Raw genomic sequence first — 27194 nt, forward strand, 5'->3', positions numbered from 1 at the left:
GAATATGCCTGTGGCTACCTTTACACTCTTATGCATTTTCCAAAGGTTAGTAATGGAGGAATTTTTCCTCGGAAAGTCAGAGCCGAGGGCCTGGTGTTAAGGATGAATCGGCACAACAAAATGCTATAAAAGATGGTGGTGACCGTACTTCTCAAAAGCTGAGTACATGAAAACCTGACAGGTGGTTAGCCAGGTAATAGATAGCAATGGTGAAGTCATGGGAAAGTAGAGTAACAGTTAGGCTCGATTTTAAAAAGAATGAGGTCTGAAAAAAAGTAGGGGGGCTTAGGGACCTCATGAGCACTTCGAGGACTGTCCTCACCATCTAAAGGCAAAAACGCATGCACAGACTTCCCATATTGTGTCACTCTGTATTTCAAATTAAATTACCAATAAATATGCATTTTTCCCCAAAGACCAGGTATGAGGAAACACTAAGTATTCCAGTTAAAGAATTCTGTTTCTGGTGTCAAACTTTGGTTGAATTCTGGTTCCATGACTTATTAACTTGGACTGGTTTCATACTTGTTTTGTTTGGTCTTTAATTTCTCTATGCCTTAATATGATGTAACAGTAATAATGATAATACTCTTCTCGTTGTTTTATTATGAGTATGAAAAGAGATATTACATATTAACACATAATAAATATACAAGGCACAATTATTATTAAATGCACTCTGAGAAATTATAGCTTCCATTAATAGTTTGTAGTAATCAAACAATCAACTCTCTATGGGAAATTCTCTCTCTCTCTTTCTGTCACTTTCCTTCCTCCCACCCTCCCATTTCTCTGTCTCTTCCACGTGCACAGATAAACACCAACACACACACATATAACGTGCATGGGATAATTCATGGTGATTACAAACAATAAAGAAGATAAAATATGAGATGAAAATTTAACCTGACAATTCCAGATACATTTTTATACCAACCTGAGAACAAAGAGAAATATTCCCGGTAAGAATACAGAAGTGAAAAGCGAATGCTACTTGAGAGACGATGAACAATGTACACCAGGCAAAAGATAAACTGGAAGCCCACAAGAGAAACCTCCCTTAAATGTTTGCCTTAGGGAGGAAAAAAAAGAAACAATTAAGTTTTGTCTACAAACAGCCCTGGAGGAAGTACGTCTCTAGAGGAAGAGTCCACTGTTAAGGTTTGTTGTTTTAAGAAATTTGCACAATTGTATTTTTCCCCAAACTCAAGTTATTTTGAATGTGTCCTGGGATCAGATTAAGAAAAATTTGCTTTGGGTTTGCATCACGCTAAACTTAGTGATGGTGTCACTCAATCTGCACAAGGCAATCTTGCGTTCTGCACTCCATACTCTGTGCCATTTGGCTTTTCCAGTGAAAGATGAAGCAAGTATCATTATTCCCTATGACTAAACCTATAGTACATCAAAGCAGGAAAAATGTATCTGTGTCAAATCCTTTGTTTTATAAATAAGGAAAGTGAGAGATTTAATAATAGCAACAATACGGCGTATATTGAAGTTAGCACATGCCAATTTAACTTAATTCTCCTAATTACCTCTTGAGGTCATTATTATTATTTCCATTTTGTAGACAAGAAACTCAGAGCTTAGGGAGTTCCAACGACTTGGTTAAAGTCACACTTACAATGCGTCAGGGACTAGATTCTTGATTCCAGACTTTGATTCCAGAATTTGTACTGCTATTCATCTCATCCTATAGCCCCAAAGTAACTATTAATCGGACAGATCAAAAGTCCCAACTTCTGATTCCAAATAACTTTCATTTCCACGACACGATTGGTGTATACCATATATTCTGTATAATATATTCTATCACAGTCTTAATGAACTTGAAGGAACAAAAATATGTTCTTTGTATAGCAAAAAAATGTGGATAATTTCAGCGGTATATGCATTTGATCACATGAATTGAGTCCTCTGGCAATTTATGCCCTCAAACTTGTTCCCTCTTCTGGCCTGACCACTGTACTCATATGGCCTCACTTCAGTTCATGCAACAAGAGTCTATTTCTGCTTACTGAGACCACTGAAGGAAATTGATAGTGTCCTCAAAAGTCTATTCTTCTCTCATTGCAAATAAGATTTTCAGTAGAGCAATTGCCTTGTTCATAGCCCTACCCAGGACCTATAATACTACTGGGCACATGGTAGATGTTCAAGAAATCTTTGTTGACTAAAGAAAATGGCTAACTGGTTATATTTTCAATAGGTGAACTCTACAGGCAAGAGAAGCACAAATCTATTACTTAGATGTTTCTCAGAGTAAGTTTGAGAATCTCCAGGTTTACCATGAAGCCACACTTTGGAATTGAGGAGTGTTGGTTAAGCATATGTAAGTTACAGCTCTGTGTGGATCTTGAGAGAATAATTGCTACCTTGAGAGCATAATTGTGTTACTTAGAACTAAGTGTTTACCAGCAACAGAGGTCTTAGTCCTTGCATCAGAAACAGGAACTTACCACGGACCCAGAATTTCTTTTAATGACAAGTTAATTATTTTTTATTCCCTCAAATACTGTGCTGGATTTAATTTTTAAGGCCAGCTGCTACAAGACACTAAATAGCCTCATGTAATTCCTCTGGATTTTATGTTGAAAGGTGGTTCTCAGTGCAAGGAGTCATAAGAACGACTCATTTAGCACAGAGAAATCCAGATAAGACAACGTTTGCAGAGCAAGAAGGTGAATTTATATTATTCTAGTTAGAGTTCTCTCCAGACCACAAAGTTTGTTTCATCCAATTATCTACCTATATGGGCCATGAAAAAATTACTTTCCCTTTAAACACTTCCTTGGGGGTCCCAGTATAAAATTATAATTTCCTCCTCCGTATTTGCACAGCACTCAGTTGGTATTGTTTATGCAGTAATTATCATTCTGTATCTCGTGTAGTCTTAAGTGCATGTTTCATAATGCTTGATGATGAAGAGCTTGAAACAAGACACTATCTGACTCATCACTGCACCCTTAATAATTGTGCAATACCAAGTATTTTGCTAGGTGCACATGCCATGTGCAGTGAAATATTCACAGGTTCAGGGATTGGGATGCGGACATCTTTGGGAGCCATGTTTCTGCCAACCACAGAGTATTGGCTTTTTTTCCTCTTCCACCTTCCAAACTTCTCATGAGATCCTCTTTTTGTCAATCTAATTTGGATTCAAAGGAGGAAGGGATTCTGCAATCCATAGTTATCTGCCTTAATCAAGGTGACACATGCAATCTAAGGCAAATTCCTTTTTTCCCTCATGATACGAAGTTATTACAGAACGATAAAGCTTCATTGGACTTTGTCATTGAGGCATGTGGAATGTTTCCTTTTAAAGTGTGAAAGAAAGAACAAGTGAATAAAGGAAAGAAAATGATGAAGAATAAGAACACATTACTATCTTCAACCTAATGATGTTTTTCTTCACAAGCCCAAGCGTCAAAATAGCAAAAATGAAGGAGTTAACAGAATGAAGATTTACCCAAAGCTACATTTAAATGTGATGTGTGTAGGCCAAATAAGTTGGTTACAGCCTCACTTCAATGCATGTTCAAGAGGGCTCATGAAACAAACTGAGGACAATCACTGGGGACTCTTTAGCTGTGAGAAAATTGTATGGATGGTTCCTCAATATTTGACCCCAAAATAAATAGAGACATTGTAGGATAATAACCAAAGCGTAACAAAACATGGGATATGCTTGCGCTTCTCCCTGAAAACTCATTGCCTCAAATGATGACAACTGCCACGTAAATTAATTGATTGAAGTGTTTCAATTGTGTACAGTGGGAGATGACAAAATAAAAGTTTTTGTCTACTGTTGATGTACCTAAAATTCAGCAAGATTAAAAGTCACAAGGCAAGTGAATTCAAATACAAAGAAAGTAGAGATGATAGTGCCTTGGACAGCAAGTAACTTGTTCTGTGAGTGTTCTGCAAGATAAGCAAACACTTCTAATAAATCTTAACTTGATAGAAGACTGATGTCTTGCAATATGAGTAGTACATGACATCAAATGTCACATAATCCCAACTCAGTCAATGGTGCTTCTCTCTCTCTCTCTCTCTCTCTCTCTCTCTCTCTCTCTCTCTGAGGGATTGTGGGTGATCATCTCCCATACTCAGATGCTTAGTCTCAGGCCATGGTGTTTGGCAGAAATCAGTGCCTTTTCAGAACGTTTGAAGGTTACCACAACTGACACTAGTGTATTTTTTGTCACTTCAAAGTTCAGAAAGTTGGAAGGTGCCCACAACTGACACTAGTATATTTTCTGTCCCTTCAAAGCACCTATGGGCAGTCCTTTGCTTTTCCATACAAGAGTCAGGTGAGGAATGCTTTGCTTCATTCTAGGTCAGGCTGCCTGCGGATATAGACCCTTTCCTTTGCTGTCTTATTGCCAGTTACATTAAATACAGTATATGACAAAAGTTTATTAATACTGTACTGTGTCAACATCTGTGCAAGCACGTACAATGGCTTCCATGCAGGAAAAGATTCCATTGAGCCAATAGATAGCAGTAATTCCATTAGTGATAGTGAAAGTCAGTCTACACAATAAGCCTACTCTCCCTTGGCTCCCTCACACCAGCCATGAAGATTTTCAAAGGTAAGTGTAGGTTGATTTGTTTATTTTTCTTTATATTTTCTATTTTCCTTATTATTTTGTATTTTATTACAGTATTGTAATCATTTTTTATATGAATACTTTGGGTTGTAGAGCAAATCATCTGAATTTCCATTTTTTCTTATGGGTAAATTCACTTTGGATTGAAAACATGTTTCTGAAATGAACTATGTTCCCAAACCAAGGTTTATGAAGCAATGTAGAATTAACATGAAGCAAAGTAGAATTAAAGTGTATTTAATTATAAATCATTAAACAAGAGGGAAAATATCCCTTAACTGATGAAGGGTATCATTATCATCCATAGTGAAGATATAATAATATATGTAACAGATGAATTATATAGTATAAATAATTTAGAAGGATAATACTGGAAATTAAAATTAAATTTGCATCTTTAAAATATTTTAAGCTTTTACAAAAGCAAACAAAAATAAGAATGAATATATAGAAGGTATGAATAATAATTATATACATTTTTAATGCAGAAATCTAGACTAATCAGAAGGCATATAAAAAAACAAGTTTTGAATATTTGTGAAAATTCCTAGTGGAAAAGCACAAAAATAATATAATAACATCTAAAACATATGAAAGAGTACAAGGTTTTTAAAAAAATAACAAAGAATACATCTTTAATTTTTTTAATATTTTTATTTATTTTTGAGACAGAGAGAAACAGAGTATGAGCAGGGGAGAGGGAGACACAGAATCTGAAGCAGGGTCCAGGCTCTGACCTCTGAGCTGTCAGCACAGAGCCTGACGTGGGTCTCGAACTCACAGACTGTGAGATCATGACCTGAGCTGAAGTTGGACGCTTAACCGACTGAGCCACCCAGGCACCCCAAAGAATACATCTTTAAAATAACATTAATTTATTAAAACAATTTATAAACTAAAATATATACTTATATAATTCTTAGCTCTAAGGAGAAATCAAAGCCAGAATTAAATTTAAAGCATAACATAATAGGAATGATGCATTTCAAAATGATATGGTCCAAATCTGAAATAAAAACTTAAATAGTTATCATCACTTAATAAGAAAAACATGTAAATTTATCAGTTAAGCATTTGATTCCAAATTTCGAAAAATTGAATAGTAAATATAAAGATAGTTAACCATGAGATTCATAAACATAAAGGCAAAAATTGATAAAGGAAACAGGATTGATTTTTTAAAAACTCAGCTAATTCTTGAGAATCTGGGGTTGGGCATTTGCACATATGGGCAAATTACTAGCTAGTATCAGCAAAACAAAGAGAAAGTATGAAACATATAATATTAGGAATATAACGTTGGCAAACAGGTGTTCCAGATCATAGCTGAGGGTTCTGTTTCATGCTGTCATTCAGGATCTCCAGTTGACAGGTCCTTTGCCCTCAACAAAGTCACTTTGAGCATCTATCCTCAGCTACCAGATGTTGGAGGAATGATGGGGAAGCCATCCATACTTTTAAAACACCTCGGTCTGGAGCTTTCATGTATAAATTATAGTTGCACTTGATTGGTGAAAACCAGTCACCAGAGTTTGTGGTGGCCTCGCACTTCCGAGCAACAACTCCAGCAAGAGATCTATACGGAACATATTTCCAGAATCTGAGGACCTCTCACCACCTTTACTGCTCTGCCATCATCCTAGCAATCAGCTCTCTTGACCGAATTATGGAACTTCCCCCTGCCCGAGTGCCTCTACACTCCCGAGTTCAAAAACTGAAGTGGGCCTTTTAAAACACAAGTCACTTTATAGTGCACCTTAGCTTGGAGCCCTCCCACATCTTCCAATTTTTCTCAAAGTAAAAACCTTTCAACAATTCACCCATCTTAAATAATTGGCCACTAAGGCCCTATTATGCCTCTGATTTCATAGTCCATTAATTTTCTCATTGTCCTGAGCTCCTGAGTGCAATGGTTTCCAATCTGTCTTTGAAACGTTCTTTTTTCCTTTTTTTTTAAGTTTTATTTTATTTAGACAGAGAAAGAGAGAGAGGGCATGCACACATGGGGGAGGGGCAGAGATAGAGGCAGAGAGAGAAAGAGAGAGAGAGAGAGAGAGATTGAGAGAGAACCCCAAGTAGGCTCTGCACTGTCAGCACAGAGCCCGATACAGGGCTCAAACCCATGAACTGTGAGATTATGACCTGAGCTGAAATCAAGAGTCAGACACTTAACCAACTGAGCCACCCAGACACCCCTGAAACATTCCTTGAATGCCTGCATTATAAGCCCTTTACACTAGCTATTCTCATACCTGGGGCACTGCCCCCCGTAACTGTGTGGCTAATGTCTAGACCACTTTCATAAGGTTTTTGCTTACTATTACCTTCTCAATTAAATTTACCCTCATTCTCATGCCTCTCAAGCCAGAGACACCCCTGTGCTCCTTTATACTACAATAATTTTTTTCTGGGTTTGTCATACAACAACTAACATATTATATGATTCACTTGTGTATTATGATAATTGTTTATGTATGTCTCACACCACCGGAATATAAACCTCAGGAAAACAAGGATTTCTTTTTCTGTTTGTTTCGTTGATAACAAATAACGAAAACAGTGCCTAGTACGTAATGACACTCAGCTAATACTTCTTACATGAATGGGCGAACTGATCAACTAAACAGCAATTTAGAATGCTAAGTAATAGACTAAAAGAAATATAAACAAGTTTATGTATAATATTGGCATTTTACAATTTGTGGAGAGAGGTGTTTTTTTTTTTAAATATTTATTTAGAGAGAGAGAACACAAACAGAGAATGGGCAGACAGAGAGGAAGACAGAAAATCCCAAGCAGGCTCTGCACTGTCAGCGCAGAAGCCAGTGTGGGGTTTGAACTCACGAACTGTGAGATCACTACCTCAGCCGAGAGTAGGACACTTAACCAACTGAGCCATGCAGGCACCCAAGAATTAGTCTGCTGTTGGAGATAACACCTATAACGTCCTAACTCATTTCTTAGTTTTAACCATGAATAAACTACATAGAGCTAAATTTCTGGGACTCCTGAGGAGCTCAGTAAGTTAAGCATCTGACTCTTGATTTTGGCTCAGGTCATGATCTCATGGTTCATGAGATCGAGACCTACGTTGTGACCTGTGCTGACAGCATGGAGACTGCTTGGGATTCTTTCTCTGTCTCTCTCTCAAATAAATAAATAAACTTAAAAAAGAAAACTACCTAGAGCTAAATTTCCAATTTGTCTTTTTTTGTGTGGAAATTTGGGACAGTAGACCACTAAGGCAAATGGAAAATACAAAAGAATATTATTTGAGATCAATTATAGTGAAACATCTGCTGGAGATCCATATTATGGAATTCTACCAGCATGACTCAAAGACACTGGTAGTATGATAAAAAGAGAAAGACAGAGTTCAGGGAAAATCCTATAGACTTTCTGTCATGGAAAATGCATTTTCTGTGCCAGTTTCCTCTAAAACTACCTATTTCCACACATCGGTATCTAAAAAGCATGCAATTTAATGAGGAGAACACATAAATTAATAGATATTGGAAATGAATATGCAACACAGTTCCTCTCTTACCTATGAAAATTAGAGCTTCTTAACGACCCCACAGGTCAAATTCTGGCCAGTGCTATGGGATTTATATTTTACCCAAGTTACTGACATCAGCATTGATCTCAGAAGAATCCCCAAATGTTTCAAGAAGAATTAATTAGAAGTGTAATCCCAGTGGAGAACATCCTCAGAGGGAGAAAAACTAACGAGTAGCACTATACTCTCTCAAAATAAGTCTTTTTTGATCCGTATTTGATATTTCCCTGATTCAAACCAGTTGTCTGCAATGAATACCAGGGCAATACTTTAGGCAATGCTAAAGGCCAAATCTAAAATGCTCCGGGAACAAAACTTCTCATGAGCTGGAATTCAAGTAATCATTTTTCAGAATTTCAAGATCTCTAAAATATTTTCTACATTCTTCTTTAAAAAATTCGCACAAAATAAACACTAAGTGCAAAACTCATGCCGTTTAATTTTCAGAATATGAATATGAAAACCGTGTCTTTCCCCTATAGAAGTTTGCACACTGATGGGATGCTGAAGACCTGGAAATAAATAATACTAGGTCTAAGTGACAAATTTCCAGAAGAAAAACTCCTGGAACATGAGATGCAGAAGACATTGACAACAACAGTACCTGATATACACAATAATCAATAAGTATATGCCAAACATCCAAATGACTAAATAACATATTTAATTTATTGTTTCTATCATGCGTCTCGTGTTCAGAAAAGTTTCCTAGCAGTGAGTCTAAAATCGAACTCGGAGCGCTCTTGCCTCAAATGTAATTGAGGAAAAGGCACCTGACAGATAATATTTGGTAGTCCATGAGATGGGCGTCCCTAATCATATTTTGCAGTAGAATAAGCTGAACCCTTAAGCATACCCACCCGAAAAATAAATACTAAACCTGGGATCTACACTCGGGTCTCAATAACTTCCAAATTAAACCTTTTCCCACTACGATATTCTGTCACAACGTGAGAGACATTTTTTCAGGCAAGAAGTTGAAGACAATATTTTCTTGGGATAGTTGGTGATGAGAAAGCAGCACAGAATTGTCACTCCCCCTACCTTAAGGAGCGCCTGAATTTCTGCCCTGAGTCAATAATCAGGGCTTTCTTGGTGAGCTCAAGGGATAAGGAGCGTGAAGAGAGTATAGTCTTTCCCAGGTTTGGAACTTTTCTGGTCTCAGCAAATGCCTGTTGTGATTTTCACCCAACATGCTCCTCGCCTGAGCAGCTGTGAAGGCTTTTCGGTCTACAAGCTGTTCCACAAATGTGTAATTATGGATGGATCGCAAGGAAGAGGCATTGTTACCAAGATTGCTCGGAATTAGTTCCCTTAAGTCCTTTCACTGTGATGTAGCATTCACTTTTATCTGTCTCTAGTGAATGACAATACACATGTAATGTGCCATCATTCCTACCTGGTGCCAATAAATTTACAATCTTAGTTTCTGCTCAGAAAGAATTCCTCTCAGTGGGCTTGTAGCAGGGCATTTATGGTAAAGAACTTGAATACGACTTTACTAAACCAAAGTAACCATCTATTATTAAAGGTTAGGATGGGAGGAGAAGAAAGTATCACAGACCAAAATCTATAATTAACCAGGGAGACAGGGAAAGGCAGAAAGATCTTACTCTTTCAAAAAACATGACTTGGGCCTCATGTCTTTATCAGACACTTTGCTAAGGTCGTAAAGGTACAAAGATGAAAAGACATGGTCTCTTCCTTTAAGAACATCCTAGAATAGGGGCACCTGGATGGCTCAGTCGGTGAAGCTGCCGACTTCGGCTCAAGTCAGGATCTCACAGTTCGTGGGTTCGAGCCCCGCGTCGGGCTCTGTGCTGACAGCTTGGAGCCTGGAGCCTGCTGTGAATTCTGCATCTCCCTCTCTCTCTGTTCCTCCCCTGCTCATGCTCTGTCTCTCTCACTCCTTCAAAAAAATAAAATAAAATAAAAACATTAATAAGAACTTTCTAGAATAGTGGGAGAAACAGGTGTACACTATGCATATGATCATGGTACCATGCCGTAATGGTGCTGATAGAATTGTAAACTCATGGCTGAACTATAATGTGGTACCTACACAGCCTGAATGTATTAGGGAAGAATGGCTAGAAGAGGTAATTCTTCAGCTAAGTCTTAAATTATAAGGGTAGAGGAAATGTGGAGGAAATCCGGGGCTGGAAGAAGAAAAGTTGGTTACGTGTTCCATAAGATGATCTTTGCTAACTCAAAACAACAATAATTGAAAACCTAACCCAACAAAAACCTGATGAATCAACTACTACTTCTCATTCTGTCTAACCTGTGAGATTATTGCCACATATCACATGGCAACAACCCAAACGTGGACACAAAAGCAAAGTGTTGCAGTGTGTTTGCCTTGTCAACTCTGGGAGTCCACAGTGCCATCCAGTAAATAGGGGGGCCACTTTTCCGGGATCAACGTTTCCTATTGTTTCTCCCATTTATTAAGCTTCAGCCACATGGCTTTTCCTTCTGTGGCTTCAACATGCCAGGCTTTATTCTGAAACTCTCTACTTGCTAGTGACTCTCCTGGTTGTAGTTCCCAAAGATCTGTCTGGGTTTGCCTTCTTCTGACCAATGAGGGTTCGATTCAAAGTGTCAGCTTCTCCAAGAGTCCTTTCCCCTCCGCTGAAATTGACACATCAGCACCACCCTCACTTGCGATGATCCCGAGCCATTGTCTTTCCGATTGCCTCACTTTACCTTCTCCATAACACTAATACTTGAAATATTTGATTATCTGTTTGTGTGGATTCTTTGCCATCAAAGTAGCCCACCTAGAAAACATAATAAAGGACTTTTTTCTGCCTTGTGTATTGTTGCATCTCTCAATTGTAGCACATGGTCCAGTAATCAACACAGAATCCAACAGAGGTTTAAAATAAATGCAACATTTTAAACCAAGAGTAGCAACCACAGTCTCCAGATAACAGTTCTGCAACATGTGTGGAGAGAAACAGTACAGAATCCAATAAGGGGAGACAGAAAGCTTCCAGGGAGAAAATGTGTAAAGTATAGGTCAGCTATCCATTTGTCCCTATAAGAGGTGCTTTATAGTTCTGTGGAAGTTTGGGGAAAAATAAATACACACACACACACACACACACACACACACACACACACAAGCAGGTAACAAGTATAGTGACTCTGAAAATCAACTAATTGTGCGAGAAGAGAATTATATTCATAGCATTACTCATAGTGTTGGTAATTAGTGTTCGTAATGTTCACAGTATTACTCATCTTATGATTCAGGTATTACTAATAACATATTTGTAGTATTTTATATATTTTAATGTTTATTTGATTTTGAGAGAGAGACAGAGCACGAGCATGGGAGGGGCAGAGAGGGAGGCACAGAATCCGAAGCAGGTTCCAGGCTCTGAGCTGTCAGCACAGAGTCCATATGGGGCTCAAACTCACAAACCCTGAGATCATGATCTGAGCCAAAGTCGGACACTTAACCGACTGAGCCACCCAGACACCCCGTATTTGTAGTATTCTAACAATAAAATATCAATTTAAGAAAAATTCAAATGTGACCCTGTTATAAATATGAGGAGAAAGAACTGATAGGGATGCAGGGCTTGGTGGAAGAATTTTAATATTTTATCTTTACTAAAAAGATGCCAGTGAATTGTATGTGTGTTCAAAAATCAATAAAAATAGCCATATAAACATATAATTTAAAATAAGTTACTACCATATAAAATAACAAGATGATGTTATCTATGGGAAGATAGGGTGAGGAAGAAGTAACACAGGAATTCATATAACCCTATAATATTATTTGACTTTTAAAAAAGCATATATGCTTTATATGAGTAATTTTAAACAATAATTACAATAAGTAATTTTAACTACAAACATGTGTATATGTAAAAACAGAAAATCCTAGAAAAATAAAATCTCAAATGTGATTTATTTTAGAGTTGTGGTATTTAACTTCTGTTATATGCATTCACGAGTTTGAATTTTGTGTAATTAATATTGTATCTGTAAGAAGAGGTTACTTGTTGACATGGTAACAAGCAATTCAACATAATATAGTAGCTTATAACAAAGGGAACTTCACACACATTCTATATTTCTGTTGTGAGTTGGTGGAGGGCACTTTCCGTGTTTCCTCACTCAAGAACCCATGTTTAAAACTTACATTGTAAATATTGCTGGTCACCCTGGCAAACAAAACAAAACAAAACAAAACAAAAACGCTGAAAGATTTTCTCACAATTGAATGCTCAACTGAGAAATGACACATATGAATTCTAATAAATTCTAATAAAACTCATGGTCCAGAAATAGTCACACCCTTCTACCTAAATCCAAAACAGAGAAATGTAATGCTACCATGTGTTCAATAAAGCAAAGAAATTGAAATAACTAGTAAGAAAAATGAATGGCAAGTACAAACACACAAACTTTTGTAATGGAAATTGTACTATTTGCGCTTGTATTTTTAAAAAATTATTAAAACTTTTGAAAATGTAATGTTCCCCCTTTGCTGTACCCTATTTCTCATTCCATCATCAATTCCATCCTGTAACTTCGGGAAAAAAAGGTTGAGAAAAAATTGGGACCCCAAAGAATAGTGATAGCTTTTAAGAAAATCTTTTTTTTCTTATCAACTCTTTGGTTAATGCTTCTTTCACATCTTTATTCCTAAGGCTATAAATCATGGGGTTCAACATGGGAATTACCGTTGTATAAAATACAGCAACCATTTTTCCCTGTTCCACAGATTCCTTTGAAGGGGGTCTAAGATACATGAAGAAAAGAGTTGCATAGAATATGGTGACAGCTATCAGATGGGAGCCACAGGTGGAAAAAGCTTTGTGCCTGCCTTCTGTGGAACGAATCCTCAGGATAGCAGGAAAAATATAAAGGTAGGATATCAAGATGATGAGGAGAGAAAAGGAGAGGTTACATCCAGCCACAACAAACATGGACAGCTCTTTGTTGGAAGTGTCAGAACAAGCCAGCTTAATCAGTGGTGGGTCAGCACAGTAGAAGTGGTTAATTTCATTGGGGCCACCGAAGGCTAGGTTGTAAGTCCACATGGTTTCCATGAGGCCAGTGAGCGCTCCATACACATAAGGCCCGGTGATGAGGGATGTGCACACACTCTTGGACATCTTGCTGCCATAAAGCAGAGGGTTGCAGATGGCCATGTACCGATCAAAGGCCATCACAGCCAGGATGTAGATCTCCACGTGGACCAAGGCAATAAAAAAGTAACACTGCACCAGACATGCAGGGTAAGAAATAGTTTTCTTCTCCGACAAGAAAATCTCCAGCATCTTTGGAGTCACATTGGAAGAGAAACACAGATCCACAAAGGATAAGGGGCTCAGAAAAAAGTACATGGGTTTGTGCAGCCGGGCATTGACCTGGATGAGTACAATCATGCCGAGATTCCCTGCGACTGTGGCCGTGTAAATGGCCAGAAACAGCAGGAAGAGGAGAATCTGTAATTCCAGGTGACTGGTCAGTCCAAGAAGAATGAACTCATTCACTGAGGTGAAATTTCTTCTCATAATTTCCTTCAACGGGACATGAGAACTTTGGATCAGTACAGAACGTTTTTTAAAGGTAAAAAAAAAATAATATTTTCTTAGAACGACATTTTGGATTTTTTTACCTGCTTTTTCTCTCCCTTTCTATGACTTTTGGCCCCAGGAGACACTAGAAATAGTGGTTTAATTGAAACAGTATCCAATTAAATGTTAGCAAACACACTTAAACCTCGGGGTCCCAGTCACTAGCGGGCTTTAAGTCTTTTTCTTTGATAAATATCCCTCTTGTTTCTCTTTGTCCATTTACCTTTTTGGTTTCTGTCGAGACATTTCTTACCCATCTGCATTTCTACTTTGTTTTCAATATTTTACTTCACTTCACATCGATTTTTTTCATCCCAGATTTTGCTAACCAATGCCAATGAACAAGCATCTACCACGTATCTAAATGAATATACCCAATAATATAATTAGTGGTTGAGAACTTTGTAGCAGCAGTTCTTTTCCTGATACCAATTATTTTGCCTGACGATGCCGCCTCAACTCCTTAGGTTCTTTGTAAAAGAGAACTGAGGGCTAAATTTAAATATGCATCTTCATTCATTCTTTGTAAGATAGAAGAAATCGACACTTCCCATTTTAGAATGACTAGATTCTAGTTGGAGAGACAGATGGAAGAAAAGAGAAACCTTTGAAAAGCTGAGTGATGATAAAATGTTTTACCACGTGTGGTTACTGACATAACGTGCAGGCAAGCTTTCAAAAAGTCTTTTAGCATTTTTACAGGCAATCCAATAGGTTTGGAGAGGCTAATTTTTCAGTCCATCAGATCTGAACTGGACCAGAGAATGACTTGGTCCAGTATGTTCGTCTACGTTTGAGAAAACAGACGGGAGAGCAAAGCGAGAGCCCCGAGCCACAGACAGATTTGACAAAGCCTGGGCGGCAGCAGTATCCGCCCCACACCCATGTCAGTTACTTCTAGGGGCCATAGTTGATCTTTATGCAACCGTGCTAAGACAAAACAAGCAAAACAACCGCAAATCTTCCCTTCTCGTTGTTTATTCTCAGACTACATTTTCTACGGTCAAAGAGCAGATCGTAGGCAAGAGAATGTGATGAAAGACAAGTGTGCAATTGTTCGCCATCCCCTTACACCATAGGCTAGCCCTTCCCTCCCTCCTTTCTGCCTCCCGCTGGCAGCTCCTGTGGACACAATGCGTAGCTACCTTGGATCATAGGGATGAGCTGGCAGAAAAGTGAGTGATTAAGTCACAACGACTAAAATCATGACGGAGCTGAACCGACATACCAGCTCAGAACTTTATATGAAAGAGAAGTAAACTTCTAACTTAACTATTGTTTTGTTTCGCCCTTGCGGGAAGGGAAATCATTATTCCAACTAATCTAAACTTCCAGGATGGCTGTAAGTCTCTGTAGAACTCATCCTGATCTTCAGATTTGCCTTTACCATGGCTTCTTTCCTACAGGTTTTCAAGATACAGGCAATCTAGAATCAATACTCTTGGTGGGCCAGTCAAAATCTGCGACAAACACATGAGGCACCGGGGTGGCTCAGTCAGTTAAGCGGCCGACTTCGGCCCAGGTCATGATCTCACAGTGTGTGGGTTTGAGCCCCACTCAGGCTCTGTGCTGGCAGCTCAGACCCTGGAGCCTGCTTCTGATTATGTCTCCCTCTCTCTCTGCCCCTCCCCCACTCATGCTCGCTCACTCTTTCTCTCTGTCTCTCAAAATTAAATAAACACTATTTTTTTTTAATCTGTGACAAACACAAACCCCTCAGGAGATGGAATCTCAATCATTGCTACTTTGGTTCTAATTCATTAAAAAAATTCTCCCTTCCACCTTAAAAAAAAAATCTAGTGATTAAGCTATAACTAGAAGAGAAATATAGATCCCCAGACAAAGATATATGTAATCTTGGATTTTATTTCCCACTCAATCAACAAGGTTCCTCTTGAAAAGAATAAAGTTTTATCTATGTCAGATAAAACTCTGCAGTGATAATTATTAGTTAGAATTTAATTAATTCCTTGGGGATTATGCCCAAAGACAAAGTTATGACTTAAAAATTGTGATGACAGTGTTTAAATAATCACATTGTAATCCTCTTGAGACCTTTTAAACATGCCGTAAACCTTCTTTTTTCATCCATTCTATGTTCACACACACACACACACACACACACACACACACACACACTGCAACTCTCCGTAATGCAGGGGAAAGATAATACAAAAATGGTTTAAAAATAAAATTTAACCATTAGTCATATTTATTCTTTAAATTCTCCTCCTCTACCCTAACGACAGAGGATTTTTCCAGGGGCTATTTTATAGCACTTAATCCCCAGCTTCATAACATATCTCTGTTTTTGTTTGTTTGTTTGTGTTTTGTTTTTGTTTTTGTTTTCTTACCCACTAGTATTTCTCACCTTTATCTCTTCTTTCCTGGAAAGACCTCAAGAACTCCATATTATCCTGAGCAGTTCACCTTTTGCTGGCTCTTATCCTCTAGCTCAGCTCTAGACCAACTGTTGCCTAGTGAACAAACTAAGATGTTTTGAAAAACTAAAAAGCTTTCTGTATAATAGGAACCATCATCTGTCCAAAAATGGTTATTTAGTAGATGGATGAGGTGTCTCAAGATCTTTTTCTTATCTCCTACTAGAGAGCACTGAAACATCATGTTGCACCTTCTATGTGCTCATGCCCTTTTCTTTCCTTCTGCCTTCCTTAAAAATAACCTACTAAGGTATATTTATGCTTTGCAAACCTTTAAAAATTATTTTGCTCTAAAATGTTTCCAGTATCCTTAATACTTGTGTTCATCTCACAGGTTTTGCAACTGGCAGATTCGATATGAAAAAGTACAACTGTGCTGGCCCATTAGCTCGGTGATTACAGATATCTTGACCTTCATAAGCCTCAGTTTTCTCACATTTAAAATGTTGCTGCAGGATTTTTCTCTGACGATTTTAAAACTTACAGTGTATGTAAATATCTGACCATGTGTGAGACATATAAGACTATCGCAAGAAATTCTTAGCATCTACCTTCCCCTTAATATTTAGAAGAATGAAAAAATACCCAGAGCATTGGTGCTGGTCATATGACCGGCTCTGATTTTTGTCTAGGTAGCCATGTACCCATTTCCAACCACACATCGATTCCTACCAAATAAGAAATTGGATTCCACATATACGTAGTAGCACCCTGGCTCATTCCTAACACACAAAATAGACAGCCCTACCTATAAGGAAGTAGGAAAACCAATGCACCTTCAAAAATCAGTGAGGGAAATTGTTGCTTGTGTTTATAAGGGTGATTATTTTTCCCTATGGTATTAAATCAAGATGAAGCAATCAATTCCGTCAATTAAAACTTTCCTGAAGACACAACTCAAGGACTGTTAACATGGGAATTAGGGATGGCTTAAACTTCTCTCCTGTGTCTTCTTCGTCTCTGTCAGTAATGGTCTTACTGACTGCTTGCCATGCCTTGCTGGGCCCATCCCCCTCACTGCCTCCATCACTCAGCAGAAAGAGCTACATTCTAAAGAATTTGTTTATTTTTTTAAAACATTTATTTATTATTGAGAGACAGAGACAGACAGAGCATGAGCATGGGAGGGGCAGAGAGAGGGGGAGACACAGAATCTGAAGCAGGCTCCAGGCTCTGAGCTATCAGCACAGAGCCCAACGCGGGGCTCGAACTCACAAACCGTGAGATCATGACCTGAGCCGAAGTTGGACGATTTACCAACTGAGCCACCCAGGTGCCCCCTAAAGAATTTCTATTTCACTTGTCCACCAATGTGACACAAGCATATTCTACCATATGGTATTATTGCAGTGATCATACATTCACTTGATAAAAAAGGGGTATTTTAGGAGCGACTGGGTGGTTAAGTCGGTTAAGTGTCCGACTTCAGCTCTGGTCAGGATCTCGCGGTTCATGGATTCAAGCCCCGCGTTGGCCTTTGTGTTGACAGTCAGAGCCTGGAGCTCCTTCGGAGTCTATGTGTCCCTCTCTCTCTGTCCCTCCCCTGCTTGTGCTCTCTCAAAAATAAATAAACGTTAAAAAAAATTAAAAACTTTTTTTTAAAAAGGGAGTATTTTAGTCCTTTATTTTACTTGTTTTCTATTGTTTTGTTTTTAGAAAAAGCCAAGAGGAAATGAAAGCAATTATCCTACATTACCCTACATTATCCACATGATTGACAGTGTTTCCAACTCCTTATTTTTCTAGGCCATGGTACTTTCTACAGCTGTTGAATTTCTTAGTGGTTAAGGGTTTTTAATATATTTGATTAATAAAGTACCTAACCTTCATTAAATTCGACATACTAAACTCCTTTTTTCATATAAGATTTTGTCAAAAACTCACTTAAAAATCTCAGGTTAATATTATTTTAAATTTTTGTTTCATGTTTATTTATTTTTGAGAGAGAGACAGAGTGCAAGCAGGGGAGGGGCAGAGAGAGGGAGAGACACAGAATCTGAAGCAGGCTCTAAGCTGTCAGCATAGAGCCCCACATGGGGTTCGAACTCACAAACCGTGAGATCATGACTTGAGCCCAAAGTCAGATGCTCAACCGACTGAGCCATCCAGGTGCCCCTCGAGTTAATATTATTAAACCCATTTTACAGTTGAAGGAACTGAGCCTTAGAAAAGACAATCACTTTTCTAAAAATCAAAGACCTACTAAGAAGATAAAGCAGTTCTGACTACAAATTTGTCTTTAGCCACTAACATTCACGGTTTTCCTCACAGTTCATCTCATCTCATGAAGTGGATTAAACATCATCTCACTTTATGAACAGATTAAACATCTATAAGAGTACCTCAAAACTTCCCATGTTTTCTAGGTTCAGGAAGCATTTTCTAATAAAAATGTATTACCACATTTAGCTAGAAAGAGAATCAAGTAAAGTGGGCTTAGTTTCACAGAGGAATTTTTTTTTACACAGCTGGCCCTTTAGTGCCAGGAGAGTTACCTTCTTTTGATTCCTTCATCTTTAAAATGTATGAGTATAGGGGCACCTGGGTGGCTCAGTCGGTTGAGCGTCCGACTTCGGCTCAGGTCATGATCTCGCGGTCCGTGAGTTCGAGCCCCGCGTCGGGCTCTGTGCTGACAGCTCAGAGCCTGGAGCCTGCTTCGGATTCTGGGTCTCCCTCTCTCTCTGACCCTCCCCCGTTCATGCTCTGTCTTTCTCTGTCTCAAAAATAAATAAACATTAAAAAAATTTAAAAAAAAGAAGTTATATTCCCTTCATACCACTACTCAGGTTAAGAAGTGTTCATGGTTCTCCATCTACACCAAATTAGATCTAAGTATGTTAGCAAAGCTTTTCTTCTCTCCTCATCTGATCCAGTTTACTATTCAGTATCATCTTTTCCCATTTTCCTCTCTGTGATTGGTGTCCCAGGCACAACCAAGTTATTCTTCTGGATCAGTTGATTCCTTCTTCAGAAAGCGCCTTTCCTTCATCCTTTGCCCTTTGAAATTCCATTCAACTTGCAAAGCTCAGCTCAACGATTACTTCCTCTGGGAGAACTACCTCGAAAGCCTTAAGCAAAATTAATATTTTTTTTTCCTTGGTGCCCAGAAAACAAGTAAAGACAAATATTTCAACTGTTTCTGTTACCCAAGCAAGTCCTCTGGTAAAATAGTTGTGGAATTTTCTCCATAAATACTACTCTTCATAGGCACTGGGTATATGTTTAATTACTTTTAAAACCTATGTGCCTTGCCTTTGATAGACCTTAAAAACTTCGTGTTGAGCTGAGTTAAATGAACATGTGGCCACAAACATACAAAGATATTTCTGTCAGTTAAGCAAGAGACAACTTGTCCTCAACATAGTCTTGCCTCTGTGAAACCGGCTGTCATTAAGGTCATTAAATAGAGCAAGTCTTCTAGGGAAAAAAAAATCATTTTATTATAATAGATCTCCCAACTCAAGATCATCAGAACAAGCAAAGATTTTAAATGTATTACAATCCCCAATTCAATGGATACTTTTACATGCGTTCTGAGTTCTTAAGCTCATTCATCAGAGCATCACATTATTTCTTAAGTGTTCCTTAACATTCATGAAAATTAATTCAACAATGAAATTGCCACTGGACACATACTTGTAGGATATGAGGCAGAAAAGATTTATAAAGAGAGGAATCAGTCTTCAAAGCCAAAGATTTGGAGTAAATCACTTAACTAGCGTCCCATTCTTGACTCTTGATTGGACGTTATTCGGACACTTACTCTACAAAATTTTTATTCTGTATGTATGTATGTATTTATTTTAAAAAAATTAAATGTTTATTTATTTTGAGAGAGAGAGAGAGAGAGAGAGAGAGAAAGAGACAGGGAGACAAACAGACTGAGAGCAGGGGAGGGGCAGAGAGAGAGGGAGACGCAGAATCTGAAGCAGGCTCCAGGCTCTGAGCTGTCCGCATAAAGCCTGATGTAGGGCTTGAACCCACAAACTGTGAGATCATGACCTGAGCTGAAGTTGGATGCTTAACCGACTGAGCCACCCAGGCGCCCCAATTATGTTATTCATATAAGGAACCACTTTCTCCCAAGAAAGGCAAACCAAAAAAAAAAGCATGTTTTTTCTTAAATTTTTAAAGAAAACATGGCTTTTACATTCCATAATAACATAATATAAGTCTATCAAATTATTCATCTGGTGATTTTTCAAGCTATGAATAACAGATTTATGTAGTAATTTCATCATACTTTCAAATATCATATTCTTTCTCTTGCTCTTTCTTATTTGGTGGTTCAAAACAAGAGTCATGACATATAAGAGAGACACTGTTTTAATTTTGCTACTCATTTTTTCGAGGAGGTGTCATTACCCAGCTATATTTGTAAGATTAGATTCAAAAACAGAGAGGTTTATGTGGTTGACAATGACTGGAAAGATTGAAAATTTGTTGGCAAAAGTGAAAACTTGACACTCCCATATACTCCTAAGAATGTTCTGGAGTCTCCATATGGTTTATGGTAAAATCTAATTTTTACTGTTACAGTAGCTACAGAGTGGCAGGATGTGATGATAATGTTCCATGTGGCCAGCTCTTGAGAAAACAAGTCTGATGTGACACAACTCTGTATGAAATCTAATATACAGGCAATGGCCGCCATGTAACAGTAGAACACTTTGGACCCAATATCGTAACTATGTGAAAAGCAAATGGTCACGTCATATGGATGGGATTGTCACAGACAGCATCAGGGACAAAACACTGAGTTAACACCAAGGTGATCATGTGACCAAGGTGACACTGTTCAAATAAATTGATCAACGACAAGACTTTTTCAATAAAAAAAAATTAACCAAAATGTTGGATCTGCATTGGCAGATCGGTGAACAATGGTATGAGCAGGTGATCCACAGAGTTAGGCTCAAGTTTTCCACAAGAAAGAGATACAAATAACTGTAGACAAGACAAAGAACAGTTGGCAACACTGGACAACTGGTCAACCTCAGGAAGCTAAATTTCTTCCTTCTCATCTGATTTACCCTGAACATTTCAAGAGAAATTCTGTTTAAGAAAATAAAAATAGACCAATTATGCGTGAATAAATTATACACAATTAAGATTCCATCAGTGTGTCTCATATGTGTTCCAATTCCCATCACCTTATACAACTAATGTAATTTCCAATTTGTAAACATTCGCTAATATCTATCTATCTACCATCTGTTTATTACCTATTTGGCTCTTAAGGGAGCATAGACTACATACCAGGCTAAGCAATAGAAAAATAACTGCTTTCAAATTTTATATCTGACTTTGTGGCATTTACAAGATTATGGAGAACACAGACGTTAATTAATTAACCAAAACTATAAGGGTCGTGTATATAAAGAATGATAAATGTAATAACAGAAAAATACAGAAAGCTATGAGAGGAAACAAAGTCTCGAATAGGTAAAGTAATTTTATAGCTAATAAAAATCAGGGGCTCCTGGGTGGCTCAGTCGGTTAAGCGTCCGACTTCAGCTCAGGTCATGATCTCGCGGTCCGTGAGTTCAAGCCCCGCGTCGGGCTCTGGGCTGATGGCTCAGACCCTGGAGCCTGCTTCGGAGTTTGTGTCTCCCTCTTTCTCTGCCTCTCCCCCATTCATGCTCTGTCTCTCTCTGTCTCAAAAATAAATAAACGTTAAAAAAACATTTTTTAAATAATAATAAAAATCAGTTCACTTTTATTGAGTGAACATTATGTATCATGCATTGTACTAAGTACTTTATAGGTATTTTTAAAATGTTTTTATCTGAGTATAGTTGACACACAATGTTACCTTAGTTTCAAGTGTACAACAAATATATTAATCCATTTTTTACACAGGTTCTTTATGAGAAAATACTATATACATTTATCTTACAGAGGAGAAAATGAGGCAGAGAGGCTAAGTAACTCGCTCACTAAGTCTGATTCCAAAGTTTATGTTCTTAACTATTAATTTAGCTGATAAACGATGGAATCAGGGTCTGTCTACAAAGCTCACTTTATTGAACTGATTGAATTTGTCTATACCTTATAAAATAGGATGTCTTTTCATAGTGGATTATATTATTCAGTGTGGATTCAGCTGTCAATTACCTGATCAACAATATTTTGGGGATACAGAAAATGATAGTTTTGCTTCTTACATGACTTTCCCCTTCAAAAAGCTATAGTGAGACCAGACAGCAACCAACTGGATTTCTGCTCAGGTCATGATCCCAGGGTCATGAGATTGAGCCCTGAATAGTTCCCCATGCTGGGTGTGGAGCATGCTTAAGATTCTTTCTCTCCCTCTGCCTTCCTCCTAACTCCTGTCTGAGCAACCTCTCTCTCTCTCTCTCTCTCTCTCTCTCTCTCAAAAAAAAAAAAAAAGTATTGAGAAAAAAGCAGGGGTGGGAGTGTTCCAGGCTGGCTCAGTTGGTAGAGCATGCAACTCTTGATCTCAGGGTTGTAATTTTAAGCCCCACATTGGGTGTAGAGATTACTTATTTTTTTAAAAAAATGTATGTCATAAAAGAAAAAGGAAATGATAAATGTTGAAGCCAGACACATTTGGGCTTCTCAGCTATGTGATTTTCGGTAAGCAATAAATCTGTGGGTCTCTACTCATCTTTAAAATGGGGGTAACAGCGCCTGGGTGGCTCAGTCGGTTAAAAGTCCGACTTTGACTCAGGTAATGATCTCAAGGTTCCGCATCGGGCTCTGTGCTGACAGCTGGGAGCCTGTTTTGGATTGTGTCTCCGTCTCTCTCTACCCCTCCCCGACTCACACTCCATCTCTCTTTCTCTCGCTCTCTCTCTCAAACTAAATAAACATTTAAAAATTTAAAAATAAATAACATGGGAATAACAATTCTGTAATCATGATATTAGTGGGCAGATTAAGTGAAACAACATACATTAAAACAGTACTTGAACTTTGGTGAGCATTGTTATTTCCTTCTCTCCCTCGTGTGTGTGTATGGGTGTGAGTGTGAAAACCTAAACTTTCTTCAGATGTCAGGAAATATATATGAAGAAAAATGTTAGACTTAAAGCAATATCTTTCCCTGGACCATTTGTTTATTTTTTTTAAGTACACATGGCTCAGACTTCCTTTAACACAGTACCAGTTGGATTTGTGATCTCTTAGATAGGTGGGAAGAAAAGTGTAAAATACCCCGTAATTATTGATCCTTAAGGAAGTGTGGTAAATATTCTCTATTTTCACATAGGTTCCTCCATCACTGTGTTGCTTAAATCTGTTCAATAAATTAAAAGAAAGTTCAGAATTAACTTGCAAAGATGTAGAGTGAGAATTTAGAAGCCCTTGCATCTTCATTTAGTGCCAAGCTAGGCTATAAAAATAGAGACCAGGACCCTGAAATAGGAAAATTGGAATAAAGGAGCTGGTTTTAAATAATTGCATATGTGTGTCTGCTTAAACAGCAATAGCGCTCTAGGTATCTGTTTAAGTAGAATCCAACACACTATTAACTAGATGTTAAAATTTACAAAAGTAGCGATTTGTTTAGATGTGTGTTTTACCAGCATCCACAATTTGAATTTCAAGATAAAGATATTTAAAGAACATCTAGTAATAGAAAATTTGAAACAATTAAATGGGATAATATAGAATTAATAAATATGAAAATGCTACTTTGTAGAAAATATTGAGGAGAAATAAGCTCTCAGGTAGAAAAGAAACTTTGAAATACGACTGAGAAAAACATGTCCATTGAGGGAGTGACTGATTACGGTTCCGTGGCTTTTCCTTTTTCATTGAAAGTAACATGTACATATGTGATCACGAATATTTTCTAATGCCTATTTTGTTCAGATCCTGCCTGCTCTGACATAACATTGTACTAGGAGCTATAAGTATGCTGGAGCAGGTGCACAAAGAATGAACAAGTCCCCATCTTCTGCAATTATAGAAGACCAACTTCGATTTACTCACAGTACATTCTTTGTTTTCTCTGCTGCATTAGCACTCCCCTTTTCTTATACTATGTAGCACTTAACAAATTGCATTGATTTTTCTCTTTACAGAATTCTACAAGACCATGCAATCCTAGAGCTCCTTGGGGGTTCTTGCTTGGTATTGGAGCAGTACTTGGCTTATTATACGTACTCAGTAAACATTCCTCAGCTCTGCTTATGCTTTGTAGCTGCAAAGTCACCTGAAAGCTTCACCTCTTTAAAAATCAGCTTGTCTTTTGCATTCTTTAGCATTAAAATATTGACAAACAGGTTGGCAGGTTTAATAATAAAATTAGGTATATAATAACTAACTGTGGTAAAATACAATTGTGGATAAAATTTGAGCTATGATACAAATGAAAAATATCTGTCCCATCCTGAAAAAATCGATTAATAGACAAAAATGAAGGAAGGTACGAAAACCCCCAATCCCAGCAGGCTGGGATATCACTGATAAACTCTACCGAAGTTACAATTTCTTTTGAGGCAAGCTATGTATTTCTGTACAAGATATTCATTGCCTACTTCAGGAGTTAATATCTAGAAGTTAATTGGAAGTCTTTGTATACTGTTATGGCAGAAGGAGGAAAGTGTCTTACTGAGAGTGGGGAGGAATAAATGGACATCAGGCATGGTCCTGGAGCTGTTATCATGACTTTTCTGTCCCAGAGGTGACAGCAAGTCTCGATCAGCAGTTCTGATCACATTCCTTTAGATAATGGAATTAACCCCCTGCATAGCAATTAGTATAGTATTAAAAACTACTAAAAGTTAGCTCATGATAGTCAACTATGTGTGTATGTACATATATAGCCATACATTGGTTTGCAGATATAGAGAAATTTTCCAAAAACGTAAGAAACCAGTAATAGTGATAACTTTGAAAAGAGACAATGGAAGATCATGGTGGGGGGAAAAGGGAGGAAAATCTTTTATTTTTTACTCTTCTGTAGAGATTGAATGTTTTACTATAAGAAGGAATAATTTTTACAGTGTGAAAGGAACATATGATGCTACAAATGTAAAAGTGTAAACGTATATAAGAGAAATTATCCACCCTACCTACATATCTAACCTCCAACCCTTTACACACTCAATGCACACTCACACATCTCCTATACAACTGTAAGTCTCCTGTACCTCTGTCTTTCATGCTTTGTCATTAGATTGCAGATTTTCATTGTAGATTAAAAGTTGACTTTACTGTAAATGCAGTTAAAGTTGGATCCAGTTCTCATAAGTACATCTTTTCTATAATTTTTTTTTGAGACAGAGAGAGACAGAATGAATGGGGGAGGGTCGGAGAGAGAGGGAGACACAGAATCTGAAACAGGCTCCAGGCTCTGAGCCGTCAGCACAGAGCCCGACGCGGGGCTCGATCTCACAGACCATGAGATCATGACCTGAGCCGAAGTCGGACACTTAACCGACTGAGCCACCCAGGCGCCCCTCTATAATTTATAAAGAAGGATACATTGTAACTTTATTTCAAAAGTACATTTCTTCTCATCAATTTCCAAAAAGCTTGCTTCACATTCTTGTTCCTCAGGCTATAAATGATGGGGTTCAACATAGGGCTTACAAAAGTGTAGAAAACAGCAATAATTTTAGACTGCTCCACTGACTTGTCCGTGGGAGGTCTAACATACATGCAGAAGAGTGTCCCGTAAAATACAGTCACTGCCACCAGATGGGAACCACACGTGGAAAAAGCTTTGTGCCTGCCTTCAGCAGAATGTATCCTCAGGATGGCAGTGAGAATGAAGATGTAAGAGATGACAATTATGAGGAGGGAGTTGGAGAGGTTAAATCCTGCTACCACAAACATGGACGTCTCTTTAATGAAAGTGTCAGAGCAGGACAGCTGGATGAGGGGGGGGTCAGCGCAGTAGAAGTGATTAATAATATTGGAGTCACAAAAGGTCAAGCGGTACGTCCACATGGTTTCCATCAGGCCACTAAGGAAGCCGTAGACATAGGGACCAGCAATCAGGCGAATACAGACCCCTCTGGACATCTTGCTGCTGTAAAGCAAAGGGTTACAGATGGCCACGTACCTGTCATAAGCCATTACAGCCAGCATGTAATACTCAGTAATCACCATGGCAATGAAAAAATAACACTGGGTTAAACAAGCAGCATAGGAAATGGTTTTCTTCTCTGATAAGAAGTTCGCCAACATCTTGGGAGTCACATTCGTGGAATAACACAAATCCAAGCTGGACAAACTGACGAGAAAGAAGTACATGGGGGTGTGGAGGCGTGAATCTATCCTGATCAATACCAACATCCCAAGGTTCCCCCCCACGGTGATCAAGTAGATCACCAGGAACAGCACAAAGAGGATGGGCTGAAGCTCTGGACGATCTGTTAATCCCAGGAGAACAAATTCGGTCACTAAGGTGGAATTTCCTCTGACCATTTTCTTAGCTGCCAGCATTGTTCACGTGGATGAATTAAAATAAAGTAAGAAGTGAATGAGAAGTCCATCATATATTTCTTCTCTCTCTTTCTCCCCTTCTCCTCCATCTCACACTCTCAATCACTCTCACGCAGGACTATGATGAGCATCTGAGATTGCAGGAACTGAGACTTTCAAGAAGGTGGTGGCCCCTAGAAGCTGGGTGTGTAATGTGCAGATGGTCCCCAAGAGAATGGCTCATGTGACACCAGCTTGCTTCAGAATGGGGGCCTTATGACCCAAAGTCTGCCTAAAAATGGAGTGAACCACCAACAGTCGCTTACCGTTCTCTATAAAATCACAGGTTTCATCATGGAGCCTGGGAATGGTTCCAGATGCAATGGTGACATGTGTTTGGAAACACTTCTGCAAGTCAACAGTGCATGCATATGTAGAAGCTCAACTTCTGAGAATTACACTCCCTATGGGTTGTAGGTGAAAACCCCAAATTACAGTGATTTAAAGGAAAGGGATCCTGTTTCACTGTGATATCAATAAAGTACAGGAAATTATGGCATTCATATGTGAA

The 27194-nt window shown here is 38.2% G+C and overlaps 2 protein-coding genes across 3 annotated transcripts; both read right to left on the bottom strand.

Moving 5' to 3' along the window:
* Positions 1–12782: 12782 nt before the first annotated feature.
* On the bottom strand, positions 12783–13721 carry LOC101083798 (olfactory receptor 5M8). Its single transcript, XM_003993279.3, has one exon. The coding sequence runs from the start codon at positions 13716–13718 to the stop codon at positions 12783–12785; it is 936 nt and encodes a 311-aa protein (XP_003993328.2). The 5' UTR covers positions 13719–13721.
* Positions 13722–24915: 11194 nt separating this feature from the next.
* LOC101084990 (olfactory receptor 1030) lies at positions 24916–26644 on the bottom strand. 2 transcript variants are annotated; one of them, XM_045038158.1, is made up of 2 exons: positions 25730–26626; positions 24916–24936 (listed from the first exon to the last, which is right to left on the bottom strand). In XM_045038158.1, the coding sequence occupies exons 1-2, from the start codon at positions 26624–26626 to the stop codon at positions 24916–24918; spliced, it is 918 nt and encodes a 305-aa protein (XP_044894093.1). The 2 variants fall into 2 exon arrangements, with proteins under 2 accessions (XP_044894093.1, XP_003993398.3); XM_003993349.3 differs by lacking the exon at positions 24916–24936 and having other exon boundaries at positions 25688–26644.
* Between the last annotated feature and the right edge of the window lie 550 nt (positions 26645–27194).

The sequence above is a fragment of the Felis catus genome, chromosome D1 (genome assembly GCF_018350175.1).
Source record: "Felis catus isolate Fca126 chromosome D1, F.catus_Fca126_mat1.0, whole genome shotgun sequence".
NCBI lineage: Eukaryota > Metazoa > Chordata > Mammalia > Carnivora > Felidae > Felis > Felis catus.